The 25,537-nt window shown below is 39.8% G+C and overlaps 1 protein-coding gene across 2 annotated transcripts in view; it reads left to right on the forward strand.

The window, feature by feature from the left end:
* Positions 1–1,153: 1,153 nt before the first annotated feature.
* LOC140335435 (rac GTPase-activating protein 1-like) overlaps positions 1,154–25,537 on the forward strand; it is a 38,873-nt gene continuing 14,489 nt past the window's right edge. For both annotated transcript variants that reach the window (XM_072418027.1, XM_072418028.1), the window contains exons 1-7: positions 1,154–1,263; positions 8,670–8,755; positions 11,874–12,076; positions 16,465–16,589; positions 17,440–17,512; positions 20,555–20,608; positions 24,392–24,472. In XM_072418027.1, the coding sequence (XP_072274128.1) occupies positions 1,202–1,263; positions 8,670–8,755; positions 11,874–12,076; positions 16,465–16,589; positions 17,440–17,512; positions 20,555–20,608; positions 24,392–24,472 (684 nt within the window). In that variant the 5' untranslated portion in view covers positions 1,154–1,201. The remainder of the gene's footprint in view (positions 1,264–8,669; positions 8,756–11,873; positions 12,077–16,464; positions 16,590–17,439; positions 17,513–20,554; positions 20,609–24,391; positions 24,473–25,537) is intronic.

Genomic DNA, 25,537 nt, shown 5'->3' on the forward strand with positions numbered 1-25,537 from the left:
AAAAAAAATGCAAAAAATGCATATAACGCAGAAAGAATTTTTACATGCGTTTTTAAAACTCTGTGTAGTCCCAGCCTAACTTTATTATCGGCATCAGCTGGAGTCAGTCTTGACACAGAGTTAGAATAGCACGATGGATTAATAAAGGCAAGTCCTTTGCTGAAGAAAGGACAGGTGATGTCCCTTCTGCACCGGGTCTCATTTTTTCAATAATTTCACTTGCCCGTGCTCCGCTGAAGAAGCCACCCTGTCTTACTTAATATTTGAGATCTTTGGCCATTCTGATTGGCAGCCAGAGAGGATGTCACAGTGCCCAACATCATACGTTGTGCTTACCATGCACAGCTCACTGTACTATACAAAAAAAAATGCACACAGACAGGTAAATTCATTTTATTTGCAGAAGAGAGACGCCTATCCCTTTTGCAATAGAGAACCCATCTGCTCACATTTTGTTTTTTCCATTTAGTTGCAATTTGAGGCAAACCTCACCCATTGTTGTTGCATCTTCTTCTGCCTCTGGCACATAATGTCTACAGGGATCTATAGGTGCTATTATTTATGCATATAAACAGCCTATTATTAAAGACCTTTTAATAAATATAAAAATGTCATTCAGTGATATTTGTAGGTATATGTTTGAATTTCACATTCACATAATTAAATCATATATTTATAACGCCTATGTGTGCCTTGTTACAGCGAGTTGATCATGTCCCCTTAACCTCCGGGCTGTAAGTGCAAGTTGGCCACATCAATGGAGAAGGGGACTATGTGCAACATTACTTAGCACTGCACATTACACATTCCTGATCACCCCTGCATTATGTGCAATACATATTGCTGGTATTTTGATGCCCTACTTAATAACCCACAGGTCCCAGTATTTTGCTTGCTGCAAAGGTGGCAATTCAAAACATGGGAAGATTTTTGTTGAATGATCTCACAACAGGGTCTCTTTAAGAGCAGTCTGCTAATTATCTGCATATCACTCCCAGCTCCTCAGATACAATCAATTGATTAGCAGCACCAGCAAAAAAAAAAACTCCAATAAACCCAGTTCCCAAATTGTTCTGGTTCAAGATCCAGATTTTACTTCCTCCCCAGACACAAGAAGTTAGATAAGCCCACCAGCTCATAGTGTGGTGTCATTTTGAGGCTGAGCACGTGTCGCAATAAAGCGCAGACTGCAGGACATTCTATGCTGCAGTCACGTGACACCACTTACCAGCCTCTGCGGGGATTGGTGGTAGACATGAACAGGTGAGTGTTGGGAATGCTGGCAAGTTCTAAAAATAATTGGAGGTCAGTACAAAACTGAGTGGGAATCTTGTAAAAGAGAACCTATCACCTTTAGGAATTGCACACCTAGTAATATGCACAATTTTTCTTGTTCAGTTACCATAAATTGTGCAGTGTAAGGAGCCGCCTGATACAAACTGAATTGGTTGTTGGCTCTGGTGCTAGGTTACAGATGTGATCTCTGCTTGCAAGGTGTGTGCAGTGGAGGGGCTTCTGGTTTAAAGGTGGCCTGTATGTCACTTTTTTTTTTTGTTCAGACTTTGGATTGTATACAAGCAGTCTGCACAACACACGTTTGCAAAGCATTTGTTGAGACGTTGGTAAGTGTGGAGCGGCTTCGTTGAAGCTTTTGAAGCATCCTTCAGCTCCAGCTTGGCCATGTTAATCAGATCCTTATGGGAGTGTTGAGTGTCACTTTAATTAAGCTGCTAACAGGTCTTTACCAAGCAGTGCTGAAAGATGCTGGTGACGGTCAATACTCCTAAAAAGATTTATTTTCCAATCCCAATCGGCAGCTGAAGGGTGCTTTACAGGTTTTACCAACCCCCCCAGGTGCCATGAATGAATCAGCTCTCATATGTAATTTCATCCCGCAATTCGAGGTAGTGTAAGGTTTGGAACCCAACAGAAAACCGGGAGAGGATAACAACATGCAATGCATGGCACGGTCTGAACTGCAGGTGAATGTCATTGAAAAAATTGTAAACAGGCAGGTAAGTTTATTGCAGAAGGGACATCGCTGTCAACCTGCCTGCAAGTTTTCAGATTTACTCTTTAGTACCACATTTTTAATCAAATTGTTTGCTGTTTTTATTGATAATTATAAGAGTTCTTGCTCAGATACTTCCTGGTATTAGGGTGAGGAATTTCATCACATTTATAGAAGTGGCAGCATGAAGGTGTGGTCCATCGCTGTCACCATTTAGAAACCTGTCTTGAGAAATGCAATGCAACCAACTGGAGAGCATGCAGATCAGCATCAAAAAGTTATTTTCTTTAAAGAACATTTTTTTTTTGTTCAAACTACATATCACTCGTTGGGTTTTATGTCTTGAGCCAGTTGTACATTGGAGCGTTGAAAAATAAACTCAAGTGCTGTTCCCAAGCTGGCGTCTTGAAAAGCAATTTTTTTGCACCTGTATAAAGCAGCTTAAAGCGCAATAAGGCAACAGGAGGCATTCAATGTTTATCTTGCATCTAAAAAATGCTTCATATTGGCATAGCAGCAGCTCATGTGACCATATGGCTCAGTTGCAGGATAACATATTCTACCGCCAATCTGTCCCTGATTCTGGACTGTCCCTTTCAGATCCAAGTTCCTCCGTCCTACTTTCCCCCTCAGTTGTCCCTCTTTTTTTTTGAATGGATACGTACACCTCCATAAAAACGCAATATTCAACTGATTAAGAAATGTTACTTGGCTTTTGGAGATCAGAAAGAGAAACTCAAAGCAAAGAAGGGTATAGGGTAGTATTGGAGTTCAGACACACATAAACATTACAGAATGGCTGTTTCTTTGGGTTTCTTTGGTGCATATCCATTGCAAATATGTTGGAATATTGTTGTATTATCATGGCAGCCCTAACCAAAGAAAAGACAGCAGCAAAAAAAATTGCTTTAAAGATGGTGGCAATGTCTATGGAGTGGGGAGAGAGGACACCGGTATTATCGCTGGAGCAGGGCAAACCCAGAACCAAGGTTGCCATAATGCGTAATTTGGGTATTCATTACTGCATATTATTTGTGGGTTATGGGGGATATAGTGCCCCAAACCACCAAAATCAGTGACCTAGAACACGCATGAACAAGAAACAAATGTTTAATGCAGCCACTGTACTTTATACACTTGTAAGCTGCAGTAAATCATTTCTGCTTTTTGGATTTAAACACGTTTTAAACGAGTTGCATTTAAGATACATTTACTGATTTTTAATTATTATAGAACACCATTAATTGGTGCTTTTTACCTCTGCCTGGAGTTTAACTTTAATCCCCAGCCAGTTCCCTAGCAGAAAATCAGATCAGAGCCGAACACTTAATGTTTCCTTAACTCTGAAGGTAGCTGAAAGCGCAGGAAAAATACTGAGCGGCTAAACTGTTTATTCATTGAGTACATTAATATAACCTACAGAATCCAATAACTATACGTGCTGCTTTCCTCAAGGAACTTGTCCAATTTCATCTTAACTGTCCATAATGAATGTGCTTTAACTGCATTTTGTAGAACCAAATTCTGAATCAAATTACTGTGAGTGGCGGAGGGAGCAAGATACGAGCCTTGCTGCAGCACAGCTTCTATTTAGCATGTGGCATCTAATCAGCCATGGGGCTTCTGGCTTCCCCCTATGTTTCCAGCCACAGTTGGGATGCAGGTAGAATTTTGAGTAACCTTGCCTTTATTTTGGTGGTGGCTTGAAGTTAAAATCTTGATTTCCATGCAATGGCATTATTCTTCATGGGGACTCTGGTGGCCAATTGTTGGAACTAATGGTGTACATGGTGGGGGGGGGGGGGAGTGGTAAAACTTCAATCCAGTCCCCTTCACCATAGAAGCATGCAGGACGGTGGCAACCTTGGTGGTACTACCATAGGGATGGCAGAGGGGCTTGCAGTAGGACTTTGGTTGCAACATTCAAGCTTCCTGCAGATGTGGCATGCATCTGTCCAAGGTGCCATTACAGCAGACTTCAACCTCCACTCTAGACCACCACCATTTTTTGAGATACACACAAAGATATTGTCAGTATTCATTGACTGCTCAATGCACTTTTATTCTAATTGCCCACCAGCCAATTCAGTAACACAATGGCTATTCTAGAAGGCAGCTTTTGGTGCATATACAGACTGTTTGCAAGCAGTTTTAAGATTTTTTTGCTGCTTCAAAAAGGCTTGCAAGGAGGTTAAATTTTATTTTTTAACAGGCAGTAGGAGATGGCAGCATTACTGCACAATATTTATTGCATGTTTTCCTGTTTTGAATTTACATTTGTTTACAGTGTGCAATGGGTTGGGGAAATTGGGATATTGATGGAGACAGGGATTGGTAAATAATTGGATGAGGATGGGGTAGGTATAGTCCCAAGCGCACACCTCTAGCCATGAACTGCACATCCATATATGACAACAGTTTTGTATCCACTTCTGCTGTAGTTCTCAGAAAGGCTGAGGGGTCCCTTTAACAGTCCTGCTCTCGGCACAAGTTCTGTGCAATATGCCGTCACTGGAGGACCTTGGTTTGCAAAGATGTTGGCACAGGGTAGTTGCATCTGTTGCGGCTATTGATGAATATATTAGTTGTTTTTGCATGGATTAATGCTTACATGATTGGATCAATTGCATCACTTGAGTAAAGGCTTTGCTGGGACAACTGATGCCATTATCAAGATGTTGGCACCAAGCAGCTCTCTTTTTGGTATACACAGGTAGTCTCTTACAGAGTAAATTGCATGCCTACAATATCTTATATAAATATTGGCTGCACATGATAAATAACAGATTGAAAATGGCAGCCTCTTTTCCAATAGTCAGTTTAAAATCATTTGCATTCATATTTGCCTGGAGTGCATGCTTAATATCCAAAAACCGCCAGCCTGCTGAAGTTAAAGCTGCCTTGTTTTTTATTTATAGGCCGTGTTCTGTTTTTCATTCTCCAAGATCCCTTCCGCTCACTGTACAAATTGTCTTCAGATTCTCTTCTAGAATTTAATATCAAATCACGGCGTGGAATGCGCATCTGTTCTGCCTTTTATGAGGAAGAACGGTCACTAAGCATTGCGACGCGTGCCGCAGCCGCTTGGAGGCCTTGCAACATGCGATGACTTATGAGGCAGTTATGGCAGAATTTACAATGGTGGTTATTTTTAATAGGTGTGGAAATGGGAAGTCTGTTGGCCCACTGAAAGGAAATGGAGGGCGCTGGAAGCAGCTGTCACTTTTACAAAATATATGCGTTTTGCATGTACATAGCTGAAGGTTTCTGTAACATAAATTCGGATGATCGGCGCTATTCTGTTACTCATCTTGCCAGCAGCAACATCCAAAAACTGACATTGTGTACCTGTCTCCTAAAGATAACGGAACTGGCCATTTGGTGGCTGAACCAATCAATCAGAAAATACATTTTTATTATTAATCAAAACGTATATTAACTTTACTTAAAATAAATTAAAAACTGAAATAAATGACATTAAACCCCCCTTTAGACCGTCAAGAACTGCCAAGGTTAGCCACTCCTAGCCACCCCTACTACTATGTGTTATTTTAGTGTTGGCTGCAGTTTTTGGCTGCATGCTTTGTTGCATGCGAAAAAAGCAAACATGTAGCCAGAAGTAGCTCATTGGGTACAGCCACTACAATATCAGCTGCATACTGAAATGCTCTCTAACCACTGCCATTCCATTTAATGGGAGCTGTTGGAAGCACAGTTGAGCCTTTGGTAGAAGGATGCGGTCATCTGCAAGTTTTAAATGGCCTTACCCAAAGTGAGCTGCCGTGGGGCTTAAGCACAATCCCAACCTCTCCAATTTAAGTAAAGAAAGGTCTTAAAACATTAAAAAGATATCCTTGCTTCTGCAAAGCCATTGATTCCTCCCCAGTTGGCTTCTATTTGGTCCCACACCATCCTGGAGTCTTCTTCCTACTTCTGCTTACGTCACCCCAACTCGCATTGTCCATGTGTGAGATCTGTACTTTTTTCTTTTATTCCGTGGAAAACTCCTTTTGATAATGCCAGAGATCGGAAAAGGTGAGGCAACCTGAAGCCTCCTGGGATAGGTGACATAGGAATCACAGGAGGCTGCAGGCTTCCCATTCAGTCTTTACCACCACAACAGTAAAGATGGAAGGAGAGTGGCCTCCACCAAATAAAAAATGTTTAGGGGAAAAAAAACAATTTTTATCTCTAAAAAAGGGGTTATCTAGCCATTTATATAAAATAAAATGTGATGATAGGTCTGCTTTAGGGAGGCAGACAAACAGTTTTTGTTTGCATGTTGCTGTCAATATGGCGGATTGTGGTGTGGTTCCTAAAAGTAGCCATCCCCTTTCAGCTGTGCACTTGCTGTTTGAAGATTAGCGCTGCATGCAAATCTAGTTACTTATAGTGTGAATTGCTGCTCCCAGGGGCAAAGAGAACACGTGATGACAGCCAGTGGGGCAAGAAGTTGAAGTTTAATCTGCTTATATTTTGTATTCCCCAGATCCTTGGGTGTCCGAGCTTCATATAACATTTCATATTCGATCTAATGGCTGGTCCATATTAAGACTGAATTTTATTTTAAAATGGGTGAATGTCACCTCACACATTGGCAAATCATAAAATTTTCAGTTCTCATGCTTTTTTCGTACGTTCCAGTTATTCATGAATTTGGCAGCTTTTTTTTTTCCTAGTTGCTTTTTAAATATCAGCTCACTTAATATTCCTTCTGATATCAGTTGTTGTGTCATATGCTGTGGATGCAGTTCTAAGTTCCCCGGCGTGACTGGGAGCTGCGCTGGTGCCATGCACTCTCATCTCCTGCCAATGTGCATTAACCCCCTGCCAATGTGCCAAGAATAGTACAGCTCCCTATAGGCGCCCTGATTCCTGCAGTCGCATTTAATGATCGCTGTACACTTGGGTCTCCCAGCACAGCTCTTGATTGAGGTCTGCCTGCAAGAAAACGCCACGGTAAAAGTAGTTGAGTCTATTTTATTGAACGTACTCCAACAACTCCTGCTGTTAGGCCTCTGGATTCCCCTGCAAAGGATTCTGGGAATTTGTTCAATAATGTGTGGATGTGGAAATATGAGTTCTGTTTATTTTTACAATAATGAGACTTTTTAAATAAGCTAAAAAGGTATTACAGATACATTTTCACCATCAAGATCACTTTCCCCAGTTTAAGTGATGTATAAAGCTTTTTAGGGCAGGCTATCTGTTAATTTTTATTTGATTTCCAACAAGGTAACTTTTAGGAAGTTATTTTTAATTGCTGCCTTGTCTACCCTGTCTACGCTGGGGGTATTTTTATCCCACCTGTTTACACTGTACTTTTGAACAAAGTGGTTATGACACGACAGTGTTCCCCCTAGCCCCTTTTTGCTTGGCGCATTGCCCGGCACTTCTTGGTAGCCACCTGGCTGCTTTTGGGTGATTACTGAAAAGTTGAGTCACAATAAAGAATAATTATATAAAATGCATTAAAAGATTCTTATTACGCTAAAGGAGTGAGGGGAAAATCAACAGGGATACAAAGAAGTAACAAAACCCAAAAAGGTTTCTAGCCTTTACTGAATGACAAAAAGGTTTTTGTTACTTTATTGTAACCCCACTCACGTCCATTCTTGGGTCTGGTGAAATGTCGGCAAAACAGAAAATGAAGAATTCTCTATAAGGGTAGTAAAAAATCTAATGGGGTTTGTAATCCCTGTCCATAAACTCTGTAGAGAGGGCTGATATCCTGGTTTACTACTTTAGTTGTTGTTATGGGTGGCATAGTGGCCCAGTGGTTAGCACTCTGGTCCCAGGTTTGAATCCTGGCCAGGACACTATCTGCATAGAGTTTGCAGGTTCTCCCCGTGTCTGTGTGGATTTCCTCCAGGTACCCACATTCCAAAAACGTGCATTTAGGTGAAATAGTTTCCCCTCAAAATTGGCCCTAGACTGTGGTAATAACATATGACTATGGTAGGGACATTAGATTGTGCGCTCCTTTGAGGGACAGCTAGTGACATGACAATGGACTTTGTACAGCGCTGCATAATATGTTGGAACTATATAAATACTGAATAACAATAAAGTTACAAGGGTGCTGGTTTCCTAAATGGTATTTTTCTGGACTTGCAAAAAATGTACTAGACCTGAAACAAAAATAATAAATGCAGCCACCATATATAAGGTCTGGTACGCTGCAGAATTTTTTACATTTATATTCTAAGGTTTGGATATACTTTGTTGCATCTTGAGAATTTGTGTGAAGTCATCAGGGCACCAGCGTGCAGTCCTAAACAAAAACCTACCTGAACTCCCAACTCAAGGCATTGCATGGAATTATTGTTTAGTCAAAAATTTCCTCTTGGTCCTTCATCTTTACAAATTATTCCAAAGGCTGATGATAGAAATTTACACAATGTCATCCTACATTATGGTAGGAACTTGTATGGTGATGGTTTGTAGCCATATCTTAGTGTTTAGTAAAAAATCGCACACCAGATTGGCCTCTTTACGCCCATTTTTAAGCATTGCTTTTTGTTCCCAGAAATGTCTATATTGGTTCTAAGTTTTCGGTAATAAGGGACAACATCCTGCAATATTGGTTGGGCAGATATAAGTGATGCAATAGTATGATTGTCATGTGTCCTTTAATATCATTTAATTTTTGGAACAGGATGGGGGAGTCACGGAAGAAGGCCCTGCAGTCTTGTATTGATCGCTTACTGAAGCTCATTGAGTTTAATGTGTCTGTGGAGGATGGTAAGTATCTGGTGTCATATTGTAAGCATATGGCAATAATCATGTCTTATTTACAAAGACTGAATTGTTTTGTACATGTTTTCTTTATTACAGTCTTGAAAACAAATGGGGGTATAAATATTTTGTAGTTCTTGTATACAGGGCTTGATAGCTGAAGCTCCGTCTCTTCTTCTAGATTCCTACCTATGCTGTGTAGCAGTGTGTACAAATACAAAAGATAATTTTATTCCAATGCAGGGCAATGAAACCTGAAAATGATCATGACCTTTTTTCCATGGCCATGCTTCACAATACATGTGCCTTGTGGCGCATTGCCCACAACTTGTATAGTCAATACTGTTTAGAATTAATGGCATGAAAACATTTTTTGTCTATGCACAACCTACCTGAACTCTATGCTGCCTAATGGACCCCATGCTCTTTAGGCCAATCAATGATCTAACTGCAAAGGTCCAACATGGCACCTGCTAAGTCAGGGATCGATCCCTACAATCTGCAAAGATCATGATCTATACCAACTTGAGATATATTTGTATGTTGAACCACAGGGGGAAAACCACACGTGAACAAAGGTCCTTCTCCTTAGGCCAAAATCTCCTTAGACCTCAAAAGGTGTTAAAGATCATAAAGAGTGCAGCCTGGTTTATAAGCATGGAAAAGACCATTGGCAAATAGCAAGTAATAGGTCTGCATTTTCCAAATGTACCAATATTTCATGAAAAAGAAGGGATCCGTTGCTCACTATATCGTTGTAAGAATTTGTCAAGCCTGAAATATGTAATGGACAATAAGGAGGAAAGAAGAAAAAGACAGGCTTTTGCTGGCTATATATATTATGTTATGAAAGCGCTTGTGTCAAAAATGCACAAATGCTTTAATAACATACAAATATATAGCCAGCAAAAGCCTGTCTTTTTCTTTCCTCCCTATTGTCCTTTACCAATATTTCATTATTTTTACCTTTGAGTTGTTGGTTTATATTCAAAAGGAAAATAACTGTTGCAGTGCATACCCACTCCATGGCTCTGTACAAAGTGGATTTATGCAGGGTGAGTAATACAATATGCACAATGTTTCAAGTACATAGAACCATATTTAGGAAACATAGCCATGCCCCAAAAGCAACACACCGGAGGAAAATAGCCCAGCCTGTGTAAGCTTGGAGAGTTCCGAGGTTAAGATTATTATTATTAATATGATTAATAAACCGTATTTATATAGCACCAACATAATATGCAGCGTTGTACATTAAATAGGGGTTGCACACAGGAGGAGGTAGGGGAAGTAGCACACAACAGGAGGGGAGATATGGAATGATGGGTGAGTAGTGAGGGTTTTAAGAGACAGATGATGGGAAGGTGAGTTTTAAAAGATTGGGTTTGAGTGCTCTTTTAAATGAGCAGAAGTAGGAGCAAGCCGAATAGGATGAGAAAGACCATTGTAGATGATGACGACTTCCACATACAGCTGACTTATTATTTAATATTAAAGGACAGCACCAACGGCCTCTTCCCAGCCTGATATGACTGATAACGTGAAACAATACTCAAGCGTGCAGCAATTGTAATTGAACTGTCAAATCATTCTAAAGCTCGAATTATAAAATTCTCAGCATTTATGCTTATTATGGGCTGGCTTTATTGTTAATATAGGTTGGCATGATTGGCCTTTTCTCTCCATTATTAGAAGTGTTTTTATTTTTTGAAAGCCAAGCAGCATAGATGCAGAGTAAAATGCTCCAGAAGACCCAAGACTGCTATAAGTGGTTTGAATAGTAGGGACACACAACCTCCAACCTCCTTTTAGGTCAAAATTGAGGCCCAACTAAAGGATTTGTCACTTGCTTGTTAAATGAAGCAAACTTCTTTGAATAAAATAAGTCAAATTTTCATTTATTCTGTTCACTGTCTAGAATTCATATGAGTTAAAGCTGACCTAAACCTAAAAAGTCATCGAGGGGTAGAGCTAATTGAGAAAAGAGACATTCCCTGGCTGCTGGTGGCTATTTGTTTTAGCTCTACCCCAGTATTTCTTGACCTTTTCAACATGGGGGAGCCCTTGAAATAACTTTCAGGTCTTCAGAGACCCCCTTCTATAATTACTAAATCCACAGCTTACAATACACAAGTGTAGTGGTCCGTAGGAAGAATGCTTTTACATTGAATGTCACCCTGTCACAGATAACATAGATGATCTTTTTGGCTACTTAAACTGACCTTGGACACACAAACTGCTCATTGCAAAGGGAAACCTCAACAACCTCTGAAGGAACCTTGCTTGAGAAACACTGATGTACATTGTATGGTGCATGCCAGCAGAGCTCCGCTGCCAGGGACAATTTAACTCCAGCACATGTGTAGGACCTATGTCATCAGTGGCCATCCGATGGCCAAAGGATTGCCACCTTTGGAACAGGTGAATGCTTTGTTCCAGGATAACCAGGGCCCTGTGTACAAAGCCAACTTCATAAAGACTATAGTTTGATGAGTTTTCTATAGGGAACTCAAAGTGGGCAGCACAACTTCTAGGGCAGACTTTTTCAACAATATAAACATTTTTTAGATCAAGAGGAACCCCTCCAAAAAAAAAAAAATATGGGAGGTTAGTGGGACAAACTCTTCTTAACAACAACTAAATAGATCATTATTTGATTCTATTATTATATTGGACCTGAAAATATGCCACCATTAATAGTGGGCCAATCAACTTAAGGAACCCCTAGCAACCTCTGGAGGAACCCCAAAGTTCTCTGGTTGAGAATAGCTGCTCTGGAATTTTTTGAAATGCTAATTATGAACTAAATCTCTTCCAACATCAGTATCTGACCTCATAAATGTCCATAAACGAGCACACACTTTTACCGGCACTCTCCAAAATCTTGTAGAAAAGGGTGGAGACCAGCAAAAACAGGGGAATGGTTATGTCCATAGTTTTGAGCTGTGCTGTTCAACAAGCTCATGGTATGAATGATGTGGCCTCCAACAACTGGCACTACAGTGTAAAGCATGGCCACCCATGGAAGGCATTACAATGGGCAAATCTGGCCAACCTTATCTAATCAATATCCATGGAAACTGCATTTTCCATATATTAATTCTGATCTTTTTTGCTTATTAAGATTTCATTCAGGTTGCTCAAAGCTTTGAAGCCTCAAGAAGAAAATGGCAGCTGGCAGAGAAGGAGCTAAGGGATAAGCAGGAATTGCTGCTTCGGAGTGAGATTGAACGCTCAGCACTGCAGGTGAAGCTCAAACACGCCCGCAACCAGGTAGATGTGGAGATGAAAAGGCGCCAGAGAGTGGAGACCGAGCTACAGACTGTGGTAAGGGGTTTTATGTGTTGTCCTTGGCCCATTCTAGATAACTTTGTGTCTGCAATCAGAGATCAAAACAACAAGCTGGTCAGTTTTGCAAATGTGTGTGCAAGGAGCATTCTGATAGAATGAGAGAGAAACAAGCTCATCATTCTGCTGCTTCTTCACTTACTGTCCAGTCCCAGGTTTGGGGAGGGACAAATTCTGTTAGTGAGCACAATGTTTGCTACCTTCTAAATAAAGATAACAAAGAAAATAAGGAGATGGGTACACAGCTCTCTGCTACATCTCCAGCATGTAAAGAGGAATTGAGGAAATCTTTGTGCAAGAAGGACCTCGTACTAGCAGAATAATCGTTTAAAACCCATTTTCTTATATTTTGTACTTAAGGAAGATTTGTGAGCTAAACCGATTATCTCTTCTCTTTGTTCAGATGAGAAGCTTATGTCTCACTCCCCGTTTCTATTTTTGGATGTAAATAGGGACAAAACTGCTCCGTAGGGGTACTCAATAGGGATTGGACTATAGATAAGATGCTCCTACCTGACATGGAGCCCAGACAAAGCTCTGAAGCAATGAAGTGAGAATTCAGGAAAGATCAGGACTGTGGGGAATGAAATATATACATTTTTATTTATTTATTTTTTAACATTAGCAGTTACCGCTTCCACATGCTAGAGGACTGCTGCCTTGAAGGGAGACACTACAAGGAGCTTCCACCTGTGGCAGCCCCAAAGAAAAAGTGTGGGGGTAGGAGTGAGAGATACAGTGCCCCACTGTCAAGTCTGCTGATGATGGTTCTTTAAGGTACCAGCTGTTGAGAACCACATGGGATTGTTTGGTCCAGACACAGGTCTGAACCTTGCCTTACTTTTTCAGCTAATAGGCATTCAGGAAATGTAGTTACCCCACCCAGTGTGCAGTCCTCCATCCATTTTTGGTTTCGTGGCTTCCCCCTATGTCCCACATCTTCGTTCTTCTCTCTTTTGACTCCTAAGATGACATTTGTAATGGGGCCCAATCCCACTTTTATGTCATCAGGTCTATTTTCGCAAAAACAAGGAATCCGTTTCCAATTTTGCCCTTTGCAAAAGAGGGAATTGGTTCTGGATCACTTAATTTTTAGAACAACCCAAGATGATGTGGCACATGATGCTTATGCATGCATAGAAAATGCTTGGGTGCTGCAGCCAGCATCTCGCAGCCTCCTAATATATGGTTAGCACTCTGGCCTTTGCAGCGCTAAGTCCCAGGTTTGAATCTTGGCCGGGAAACTATCTGCATGGAGTTTATATGTTCTCACCATGCTTGCGCTGGTTTTCTCCGGGTACTCAATTTTCCTCCCACATTCCAAAAACATGCAGTTAGGTTATTTGGACATTATATTGGGAGCCCCTTTGAGAAACCGCTACTGATATGACTATGGACTTTGTAAAGCGCTGCGTAATATGTCAGCAATGTATAAATACTGTGTAATAATAATAATCTTTGTTGCCCAGATGAGAACCCAGAAGTTTTGGAGGATACAAAAGGAAATTGTAAAATTTAGTAAATTAAAAAAATATATATACTTTTAGCAATTTTGTGGCACGATCAGCCCCATAGCCATTGGAGGATTGGTCGGTTGAGGTCATCTCATTGCCAGCAGTTAGAAGCACTGCCAAGTTTTTGACTGCATGAAGGCATTGTAACACTAATTCACTCATCTAAAATATGCACAACCAACTTCGAAAGGAATATTTGCTACGAAGGAGGAGCACCGCTAACATTTCACATGAATTGTGATGGTCACTGTGCAGTGCAATTTCACTGTTACTCCGGCTGCAGCATTAATGGGAGATTTTTCACTTTTATGTGACGGCTCTGTTTTAAAAAGAAACTATTACATATATTTTAATGAGTAATCATTTTAAATTATTTTTTAAAAGGTGACCCAAGTGTAACTTTTTATGTGATGTCCTGTCTACTGTTGGTTGCCGAGCCATGGTTTTGTAAGTAAATCTCGTATGTAGACGCTTCCCTGGTGGCCGTCTGTCTGACACTTGCTGAGTCTCCATTGCAGAAATTAAAACTGTTGCAGAAAAAGACATCTTGAGGCTAATTATTAAAGAAGTGGGGAATAAGATAACCTTTTGCACTTGTTGTTTTCCTTTTCCTGATTGCTGCTTTCCACATTTCCTAATTTTATAAAAGGATGATCGATCCTTTTTTTATGGTGGCAATAATAAATTATCCTACTTTAATTTTTCTAAATTGGCAATCAGAAGCTCTATTTACTTAAATGTAGAGTGTTTTAAAGTGGTGATCAAAGCGTTTGATACAGAATGTTCTCCCAGTGTTTATCTGGGTTTCATTTGGGTACTCCGGTTTCCTCCAACATTCCAAAAACATGCAGTTAGATTAATTAACTTCACCTTAAAATTGATCTTAGACTGTCCTAATGACATATGTAGGGACATTAAAGTGTGAGCTCCTTTGAGGGACAGCTAGTGACGTGACTACGGACTTTGTAAAGCAATGCATAATATGCAGGCGCTATATAAATAGTGGATAATAATGGTCTATATCGGCCTTTTCACCCCTGAGGAACCCTTGAAATAAATTTTCACGTCTCATAGAACCCCAACTAAAGCCAATTCTTTGGAGGTTAATGCAAAAAGGGTCTTAAATTGGTGGCCAGTGGAAAAATGGTGTCTAGAAAACCCCTAAATGGAGTCATGCAGCTGGCTATACCAAGGGGTGTTTGGCTGTAAAATGATGCTGGTATCATCAAATGGGAAGTCAACCAGCCATAGTCTGAGGAACCCTTAGCAATCCTTGTAGGGGCCCTGTTTGAGAATGGCTGGTCTAAAGTGGTCTACACTTTTATAGTTTGCCAGAAAATGTGCACCACATTAAAAGTGGCAATTAGCCAAAATTAAAAAAAAACTTAATTACAATCAATTTTTGATCACCGTTCTCCCCAGCAATGATTGTTTTATTGTTGCCTGATTAAAACCCATATTGAAACTTGGACCTCTTCTTGTACCATGATCGATGTTTCAATTACATACAATGGTGAAACCAATTGTAATATTGGTTCAATATCAAAGAAGTATTTGTAGTTGATCACAAGGGACAATTTAAACCAAATTAGTAATAAATGCAATTGTAGTATCAGCTAAATTAAGAAAATCGTACAAGAAATGCCTAGCAAAAGAGGAAATGTATGATGTAGCTGAAACAAAAAATCCGTATACAGACAGTGGGAGTATGAGGAAAGTTTAAAAGAATGCCTGGAAATAATTAAGAATGCTTGGGACTACTCAAATACCTGTTAGGTGCATCATCATTTATTAATACATTTTTGTAGATTGGAATCTAATAATGTGATCAGATAAATAAGGTTTTAGGAATAAAAAAGATTGTTTTTCCATATCTAGTGGGTGACATGTACAGTCCATTACATTTCCACATTTTTTTTCCCTATTCTGGAAATGTTGGATGCCTTTGTCCTCTGCAGCTAAGTGGTTCCATCCTCTCTCCATATAATACTGGTGTGTCCTGTAGCTTTTTCATACATATTATAATAATATTCATAACCTTCATTTATAAAAAGTGCCAGCATTAAGCTCCAGACTATAAATAAATTGGGGCTGTAAATCAAAATCTGGATACTAGACAAGTATAAACAGTGACACCGGAGGAGAAGAGGACCATCAGAGCTTACAATCTAAGAGGTGGGGGAAATGGCATGTAATAGGAGGGGGATATGGGATGATGGTTAATCCAGAGAAGTCTTGGAGCTGTGCATAGGAAGTTATGAGTGAGGAAGTCCTAAGTAGGTCATTGGAGGAGTGGGGAGGGCGGCAGAAAGGTAAGTGGCCCAAGAACTGTGGAGGGGTTTGAAGGCAAAGCACAGGAGCTTGAATTTGATTCTAAGGTGAAATGGAAGCCAGTGAAGAGAACTAGAAAGAGCAGCAGCAGAAGAGGAGTGGTGGAAAGGATGGATAGGTTTGGCTGCAGCATTCATATTAGATTGTAGAGGACAGGATAATGGAATACCAGAGAGAAGGAGGTTACAGTAGTCCCGGGGGGGGGGGGGGGGTTTACAAGGAGTTTGGTGGAGGACAAGAAGGGTAATATTTTGGAGATGTGGTAGGACTTAGAAATGTTCTGAATGTGGAAAGTGAAGGTGAGGGATCAAAGGTGAAGAATTACCAGGTTATTACCAGAGGGATGTTATGGGGAGATTTTAAAGGTTGCAGAAAGAGGAAGAGATGAGTTCTTTCATCCAGGTTGAGTTGCAGAAACCTGACAACCATTAAACCCATTACATTCAGTATGTATATAAAATTATGAACCTCTGTAGAAGTTTTCACAATGTAATATTACTGTATCAAATGTGTATTTAATAGGAGCGTCAGATGCATCTCATTGGGGAACTCATACAAAGTGACGGTCAGACTGCAGCCCCTCTCAGTGAGTCTGTAATGGCATTTTTCGATGGACAAAAGACTGCCCCCCATGGAGCTGGCAAAAGGTGTGTAATTCTTTACATGTTTGACACTCAGATAGTAGTAAATTATTTTTTATGCTATATGTAATATTTTTTTTATATAAAGAAAAACCTTATACCAATACAAACATTACAAATTGGGACAAGAGATAGACTTCTGATTGCCAGTAGCAAGCTACTTCTCCAAGATGGTGCCAACATCAATTTCTAGACTGGGGTCCTCTAACTCCAGTCCTCAACCAGCAGATATTTTTGATATTTCTCTAAAAAAAAAAAAGAAATGGCTTACAAGGAGTCGGAAAATGACTATTTATACCAGAATCTGGCCTGTATGTGGAACCATAGAACTGGAGTCGAGGACGCCTGTTCTATGGCCTTGTCTCCCTTCCTTATAGATCTGCTGTTGGATTCATTCCCAGTTTTCCAGATAAGGCAAGAAATTAATCAATAAAAGTGAACTATATGGTATGTAACATATCTATTTCCTGCAGCAACTCATGATAAAATGCAAATTTTCTTGTAAGACCCAATTGGAGGTGCAGCACTGTAGCCATTTGGAGTGGCAACATGGCACCCTGCAAATGAAGCTTGCACATGCATTTCAATGCACCGGGAATCAGAAATGCATAGAAACCCAATTACAGAAACCAATGTGAAGATGAAATGTTGTGCTTTAGTGCTACCCCACTTTGTGCAGTGTCAATTTTGTAAGTCTAGTTCAGCATGATTACCAGGCTACAGTGTCCAAGAGCTATACTGTACTATTTATTGTGCTGGCGTTTACAAATAAATGGGATAATTGCATCTAACTGGAGTACCCCTTAAATGGGAACAGGGCTGAATAAGATGAAAGTCCTCCTGTTTTATCTTGCAGGTTGTCCATGGTGGATGAGTCTGGCGGCTCCTTCCTTTCAGACATCAGTTATGACCAGACAGAAGATGACCTGGTAAGTCCACATCTGAGCAAATGTGTGTAGATTTCTTCTACAAACAATCCGAGATTTCTTTTGCCCTACAAGATCACCCTTCTGCCTCTGTGTGTTTAGGGTGTCTGTTCTGAGACCCATGTAAATCTGTTTTGTTTCTCACTTCCCAACACCGTAACCTTGCTCTCCTCACTCTTCTGACAACTGGTTTATATTTATTAATAAAATAAAACCACAAAATCTCATTCCATCCAATTTAAATGCTAATTTCTGTCCCTTTCGGTGTAACCGGGAGTCTTTTGCTGCGCGTTCAGCCGAGAAAGGTCCCTGTAGGGAGCCTTCTCCCCCCCTTCCACCCTGTTTAGCTCTCCCTCCCTGCTCGCACGCTGTGCTCCTGAGAATACATCCTGTTTGTAATTTGCTTTCCTTAATGCTTTTGAACCGTCCAGAGTTGCCTGCGGTGTCTCCCAAAGGCAGCGTTATTATTTAGCTTGCACTGTGGCTCTCTGCAGGCTCATGCGCAATGGTTTTCAGGGCTATGTCACATATCCAGGCATCAATCCGGAGTGTCTATCGACCTGGTTTAGTATCTTGTATAATCAGTTCAGTGTTCTTACAAGATAACTTTACTTCACAAGTTTCTGGTCTTCCCTTTTGGTTTTTTTGGTTATTGGTAGGTGTCGGAAAACATTGTGGCCATCGGAGTTGCATTTAACCATTAAACTATTTGATAACTTGGATTTCCACTTCTGTCAATGGCATTTGTAGCTAGTTGTAGGCCCCTGTGCAAAACTTGGAGGGTCTGGGGCTCTCGTGCCACGGCACACTTTGCACTGTTTTTTGAGAATGCTGTACGTTCTCCCTCTGGGAAAGATTCACCCATTATTTGTCTTGGTGACTATATCAGTGATGGGAAAGCCAAATTAGTTTTTTACCAATGTAAGAGCTGATGGAAAATGTTACCCATTTGGCAACCTTCTCAGATGGCATTCTTTTCACTTTAGAGTCATTTCCTGTACTGCCACCAGGGTATAAAATAAAGGAAAGTCTCCCCAGCAAGACACAAGGAAACATTTTATAGAATATATTTAATAAAATGGTAATCCTTCTAGTGTATCTGCATATACTTTTGTTTTGTGTGAGTTAACTAATATAATTTATCATCAAGTTTGGGGATTTTCTGTAAATAAACCAAAAATTAAATGTATATTTTTTCTTCCAATAAATGTTCTCTAGATATTTTTCTCTTAGGATCATTGAATGTTCCTAAGCTATTTGCTCGTAGCTTTTTTTTTTTTTTTTTTTTTTTTTTCTTCTTAAGATTGAATGTTCTATTGCTCTTTTGTTCTAATGCTATTTTCTCTTGTAAGCGAATGTTCTTTATTTTCTGTTTTTTCAGTTCTGTATTGTAGTAATGTTCTGTATTTTCTTTTTATATTTTTTTTTCTCTTAGAATTGAATGTTCTTGGGCTATTTTCTTTTTAGGATTGAATGTTCAATATTTCTCTTCCATCACAAACACCTTAAAGGAAAGTTTGCATCTGTTGCTATTGAAAGTATAGGCAGTACGGTTGCTCGGTGGTTGGCACTTTGGCCTTTGCAGCGTTGGGTCCCAGGTTTGAATCTCGGCCAGGAAATTATCTGCATGGACTTTGCAGGTTCTCCCTGTGTTTGCCCCAGGTTTCCTCCCACATTACAAAAACATGCAATTAGGTTTATTGGCTTCCCCCAAAATTGACCTTGGACTGTGGTAATGACATATGACTATTTGGGTTTTTTGGGTGATTACTGGAGTCACAAGTTGAGTCACAATACAGAATACATTCTATATAATGCAGGAAGATTCATATTACACTAGAGGAGTAAATAGAAAAGTGTAAAAGAGGGGAAAATCAAGAACATGGACAAACCCAAAAAAGGGTTTTAGCCTTTACTGTATGAAAAAAAGATTTTTGTTCCTTTATTGCTGTTTGCGTTTCACCCATTCATTCTTGAGTCTGGTGAATTTTCAGCAAAACAGAAAATGAAGGCAATTCTCTATAATAGTAGATAGTAGCAAAAACCTAATAGGGGTTGTAATCTCTGTCTACATTGACTTCAGTCTTTAAAGAAAGCTGGCAGGGCTGATATCCTGGTTTGAGTATTTTAGTTATTATTTTTATGGGTGGGTATTATGGGTAGAACGGTGGCTCAGTGGTTAGCACTGTGGCCTTTGCAGTGCTAGGTCTCAGGTTTGAATCTCAGCCAGGACACTATCTGCATCAAGTTTACAGGTTCTCCCTGTGTTTTCATGGGTTTCCTCCCACGTTCCAAAAACATGCATTTAGATTTATTGGCTTCCCCCAAAAAAATTGACCTTGCGCTGTGTTAGACGTATGACTGAGGTAGGGACATTATATTGTGAGCCCCTTTGATGGACAGCTAGTGATATGACTATGGACTTTGTACAGCGCTGCATAATATGTAGGCACTATATAAATTCTGGATAATAACAACAATTGAAGTATTTATTAATAGATCAGCCCCTTGCAAACTTAGTTTATACTCCAGTTTACCCTCCACAACTTAACTTGAGTTGGAAATGTCCATCTGAAGCCTTACAGTGTTCTTCCCAGAATTTTTTTTTTTCAGCTGGGTGAGGAAAAGCTGTAGGTGGGTGGTCAAAAAGTGTGCAGGGCAACACATATGTTCCCAGTTGCTTTTGCCATAAGATTCCAGTAACCCCTATAACTTTGCCAGCTTTCTACCACTCTTCCCCTATATTTTGTTTCATTTTTTTAATGTCCATCCTATTAGTATATAACATTTTCCCATTACCTTTGTATTATTCCCCAAATGTCCAGTGCCCCAAAAACACCCAGGTGGTTACTGAAAATTGCTGGGTTGTGAACCCAGCTATTAGGGGCTGAGGGGAACACTGCCTTCTATAAGTTCTTCAGCTTCTAAGACCTGATAAGCTTACATGGTAGTTATAAAATATTCACAGCAAGGGATGTATTATGCCCTGTATGTAGGATTTATTATTCAAATAAAGACCATATAAGTTTTGATTTTGTTCTTTAGGATCTGGATGAGCTTGCTGGAAAACCTGTAAAATTAAAGCCACGGGAGAGAAGGGTAAGCATGAGAGTCAATGGGGCAAGTATATACTGTATCCAAAAGGGGGGGGGGAGGTAATTTAAGACTTGGTAGCTGGTTCATTTGATGTGGGGACCAGCATTTTCTTTTGCTCTTCTGGTCCTAATTAGAATCTTTTATTTCTTTTCAAAAGAAGTTTAACCAAACATGTTGCTTTTAGTGGGATCAGAGTCTCTTAAAATGAATAAATCCAACAACTGAACCCTAGAGTTCTCACATTTGTTACCTTTCAGTCTGCTAAAAACACAATTGAAAGTATTTTTCTCTATCTATTTAATAAGTCCAACACATGTTAGTCTGAATGATACATTTCTGTGCAGATCAACAAATATTTTGTAATGTAATGGTAAAACCTTGGAATGATGTTCACTTGTTGCAGGAATGTAGTGAATTTGTTGGCTTTCTTCTTTTACACTTTAATTCTAAAGTATTTACCCCTATTGTAAAATATCTCTATCAATTAAATTGAATTAAAAATATCTATGCAATACCTAGCAGATAATTACTTTTTAAGGAAACAATTAATTTTATATGAATTAATTTTTCTGGTAATTATTGCAGGTTCTCCAACCAAATTATTTTTTTTTTTCTGGTAATTTAGTGAAGATTGCCCAACCTCTCCTTGCAAATGCAGCCAGAGTTAAAGTGCAAGCTTTAAACAATTACATTTAAAGATTTTGGGACTCTACGTGCAGATTCTCAGGTTTTTTTTATTGTGAAAACTGTGACGAGGGTAAAAACCTCATGTTGTATTGGATGATGTGGAACTGGTGGGCAGAGTCAAACACCATGTCAGGTAAAGCTCAGCATTGTAGTCCTCAATTTTATTTTTGAAGTCACTCTTGGTCCACAACTTATATCGAATGTGGATGCTATCTTTTCCTAAAGATTTACTCTAATAAAATAAAAACTCCAGGATGCTTACAAATGGTTTAGTTTATCCATGTAGTAGTTCTGTTTGCTCAGATATTGCCATACTGCACTAGACTACAGGAAATCACTCTTCTTATTCTTGAAGCTCTGTAGGTGTCATTTTTTAAAAAGTTTTTTAGAATTGGGATAATGTAAACATTTGGATACAAAGCGAATGGCTAAAAATGGGGGTTCGACTCATGCAGCTCTGCCTTTATATGGTACTAAGCATATCCACTTGTCAAATATTTGTCAAATGTAAATACCTTTGCTGCTCAATTGGGTTTTGCCACTTTTTAGTTTAGTTTGAGGGACTGGGGCTTGGTGCTCGAAAGATATGGGATTTAAAATGCTCTCTTGGTGAATCAAATAGGATCAATAGGTTATTCCCTATAATGTTGTGGAACCATTTAGGATACCTGTAAAAGGAAGCTACAACTCCCCAAGTCAAAACTTTAAATAAGCAGTTTTCAATGCAAGTGTATATATAAAATCTGTTGTAGGTGCAAAATGCAGGCACCCATAGACATATCGACAGGCCTGGGGTGTGTACTTGCCTATGCATTGGGCAGAACGTTGACCTTGATAATGCCAAAGAAGTTAGCTGTTTCCTGCCCTATATTGGATAGTAAGGCTGCTTACAACAGTCCTAAGCCAAAAATATTAGGAGCTGGAAATTGATGGCAAGTCTAGGCCTCGACCCTGGAAGTGTCTATCTCTGCTTGTGCAGAAGACTTGAAAATGTTTTGCAGGCTTATAGGGAACATTCACTTTAGTTACTGTTAACAGTTTGTATTGCAACATGCCCCCCCCATGATGGTATGCCATTGCCAAATGCAAGTAAAATATTTGCAATATGGCCATTTGGCTTCTGCTATTTGATCAGTACTCCAACCTTAAAACCTAATAAGGTTTCACAATGGATAAATCTCTGCATTATCACCAGTTAATTCTGTCGTGTAAATACATCAATTACACATTGTAAATATTAGCTTCTGTCCTCCGGGTCTCCTCCCTCTCCGTCACGCCAGTGGAATGAGAGGTCAGCGGTTATTAATGCCAGACGCTGCCCGCTCTGACTTCATTTGTCAGCAAATTGCCCGGAATCAATAAAATGTTCATTATTTGGACACCAGGCTTCTGCAGGTTTGGCATAAATTTTTCATAAATCATCAAACAGGTGCTCCTTGTGGCTGGCTGGCCACTGTGTGCCAGCACACTCTAGCGACGTCTGTAAAGACGCAGGACAGGAATACTGCTACACAGTAGGCAAATGTATTACTGGGAAATCATAAATATCCAAGTGTGCCTCTTATTAAGGTATCCAAAATCCATAAAGTGGCAGAAACTGTTTAATTGAAACAATTCATCATGTTGTCTTATAGCGCAGAGGACAGAGCTTTGTCTTGCATCAAACCGACAGAAGGGAGAGGGTGGTCGGCTTGCAGCCTGCTAGGTAACATGGCTTTCCTATGCAGGGATCCAATGTTAAATATGCACATCAATAATTCCATAGGAGTTCTCACCTTTGATATCTGACCTTCTCCTGTATTTGTACCCAGCTGAAAACATTTGTTCTTCCTCTAACTAAAAGGGTAGAGGATGGATATACTTTATATGGGTACATATGGATACGCATATTTTTTCCCTGCAAGTACAGAAACATACCCGTTTTGCCAGAAATTGTCTGCACCTAACCTCCAGTTTTAGCGGATATTACTATTTTCTGGACCAAAATCCCCATGCAGTGTTGTTGGCACTCTGCCAGACTACAAAACTCTGCTTATTGCCCCCTGCACATACGTTTGTTTGTTTATTTCATTTCCAGAAAAGCAATGCCAATGCCTTGGTTCTGAGCCCTGCACAATATTATAGTTCTAGGGTTGTGTCCACATCACCTGACCACGGGGCAGCCACCCCTGCAAGAATGTTCTGAGTCTGGTGGTCATGCAACAGGGCGTTGTTATATGGTTTCTCCAGACTGGAACATGCTCTGATGAGAAATCACTAAAGTCTTCAGAATGTTCTGAAAGTATTGATCTCTTGTCTCCCTCACTGTCCCTAGTCGTTCTTCCTACCCATCTCCTATTTCCCATACTGGACATTATAATGACAAAGGACTGGCAGGGAAACCTCCTAATACAACGGTGAACCAGGAGATTAAAGGCCATGTCAGACTCGCTTGTAAACCTTAGGGTGCGCCCATGGGCTCAACTGCGGTCCCAACCTCTCCTTTTTAAATGAAAACAAAAAATGCGGTGGATTATGGCACAGTTCCCAAAAGCAACATTCTCACTATTGACTGGACCGTAGCTGTTCAGAATTTGTGCTGTGGCCGTGTACCAATGTGGTTGCCTGCAGTGTGACCACACAGCACTGGCAAAGTGCAGGGTTTTTATACAGTGGGTCTAAAAGGACCCTAACGCTGAGTAAACAGAGGTTAGACCCCATCTGTATGCTTTCCAGTCTTCATTGTCCAATCAGAATGGTGATTGTCCTTGCCAAAGCTACATTTTTGTTTCAGTAGAGGTCAAGGACCTGGCTGTGCTGTCCAGCAGAGATTCCTGGAGCACAAAGCAAGCTGTACAGAACCAAATAATCTTGGCAATAAATTTATTCATTATTATATCATTTATATAAATTTATTTGTATTTATTTGAACCATATATTCAACTTGCTCTATAAAAATCTAGTTACAAAAAATTGTTGCAATTCACATTTCAGATTTTATTATTGCAGGAAAGCCAAATAATTTGCATCCTGTGCTGCACTCTGCATGGTATTGTGAGTGTACAATACTTATTTGTTGCTGCTACATTTAATACTTTTTCCTCTCTCTCCCCCTCACAGCGCTCCTCACTAGCTCCTTTGGTCGGCCCCTTTGTGAAAAAGTCCCGGAAAAGTCTAAATGCAGCCATTGTGAATAATAATGTAAGTAACAAGGTGGGCAATGTGTTACCTGGGGCTGTGGCTTTGGGCACTTGTTGGCTTTCCAATGACTGAGCCAGTTCCCTGATGTCTGAATAATGTTACCATTAAAGACATATTGATTTATTAAGGTTTTCCAAGACTGGAGAAAATAGGCTATTATAGGAGAACCTGGGTGATTCAGTAAGCCTGGAATGAATTTCTTAAAAATCATTTGATATTACTTGGCAAAGTAATTCCAGGCTTACTGACTTCTTGCATCCATTGCTGTGTCCTATGAGGATGAAGCAGACTACCCCCTGCTCCTCCTCCCTTCTCCATGGAATGTAGAGGAATTGTCTGTATTCCTACTATCGCTGGAAATGATCTCATTGATCTAACGTCTGTCCTTGCTTTAGAGGTGACTGGTTGTTCTTTACCAGTGGTGTAAGCACACAAGGAAGCTGACTATTCCATATAAATGACAGGTACACTTAAGTACACAAACTAACCATGATTTGATAAGTGAAATTGAATTTGTTTTTTTTTGTTTTTTTTTATTACTGATCCCCTTGTTCAATTAACAAGCTCAAAGATCTAAATATTGTTCACTGCACCCATTGTTATTTACAGCAACGGGAGCTGATCATAGCAATCAGAGGGCTGAAAATAATAATTGTGCGTGGGAAAAGTACTAATGAATGTCAAATTTGTTTAACAATTATTAAATAGTAAAAATTCAATATGTTAATAAATGTGTAATTGTCCACAGAGCAGGGCTCAGATTGGGGGAACGAAGGGAAGCATTTTTGAGGCAAACATGTTTTATTGCATGGCATGGGGCTGTCATTCTAACACTGTGTATACCCACAGGAGATCAATGCTTCTCTTTTCATTGTTTTCCATCCATGATGTGTTCAGTTCTTCTTCCTTGTCCTAATGCTAGAATGGAAGCTGTGGGATATAAAGAGTTGGTGCTTATTTACAAAAAGTTTTGTTCTAGTTTATAAACCTTTGTTATGCAATATGTAGAATTGTTTTTGTAGCATAAAAATAACATAAAACAGACAATGAATATATTATAGTAAC

Source organism: Pyxicephalus adspersus, chromosome 7 (assembly GCF_032062135.1).
Source record: "Pyxicephalus adspersus chromosome 7, UCB_Pads_2.0, whole genome shotgun sequence".
In the NCBI taxonomy this organism is placed as follows: domain Eukaryota; kingdom Metazoa; phylum Chordata; class Amphibia; order Anura; family Pyxicephalidae; genus Pyxicephalus; species Pyxicephalus adspersus.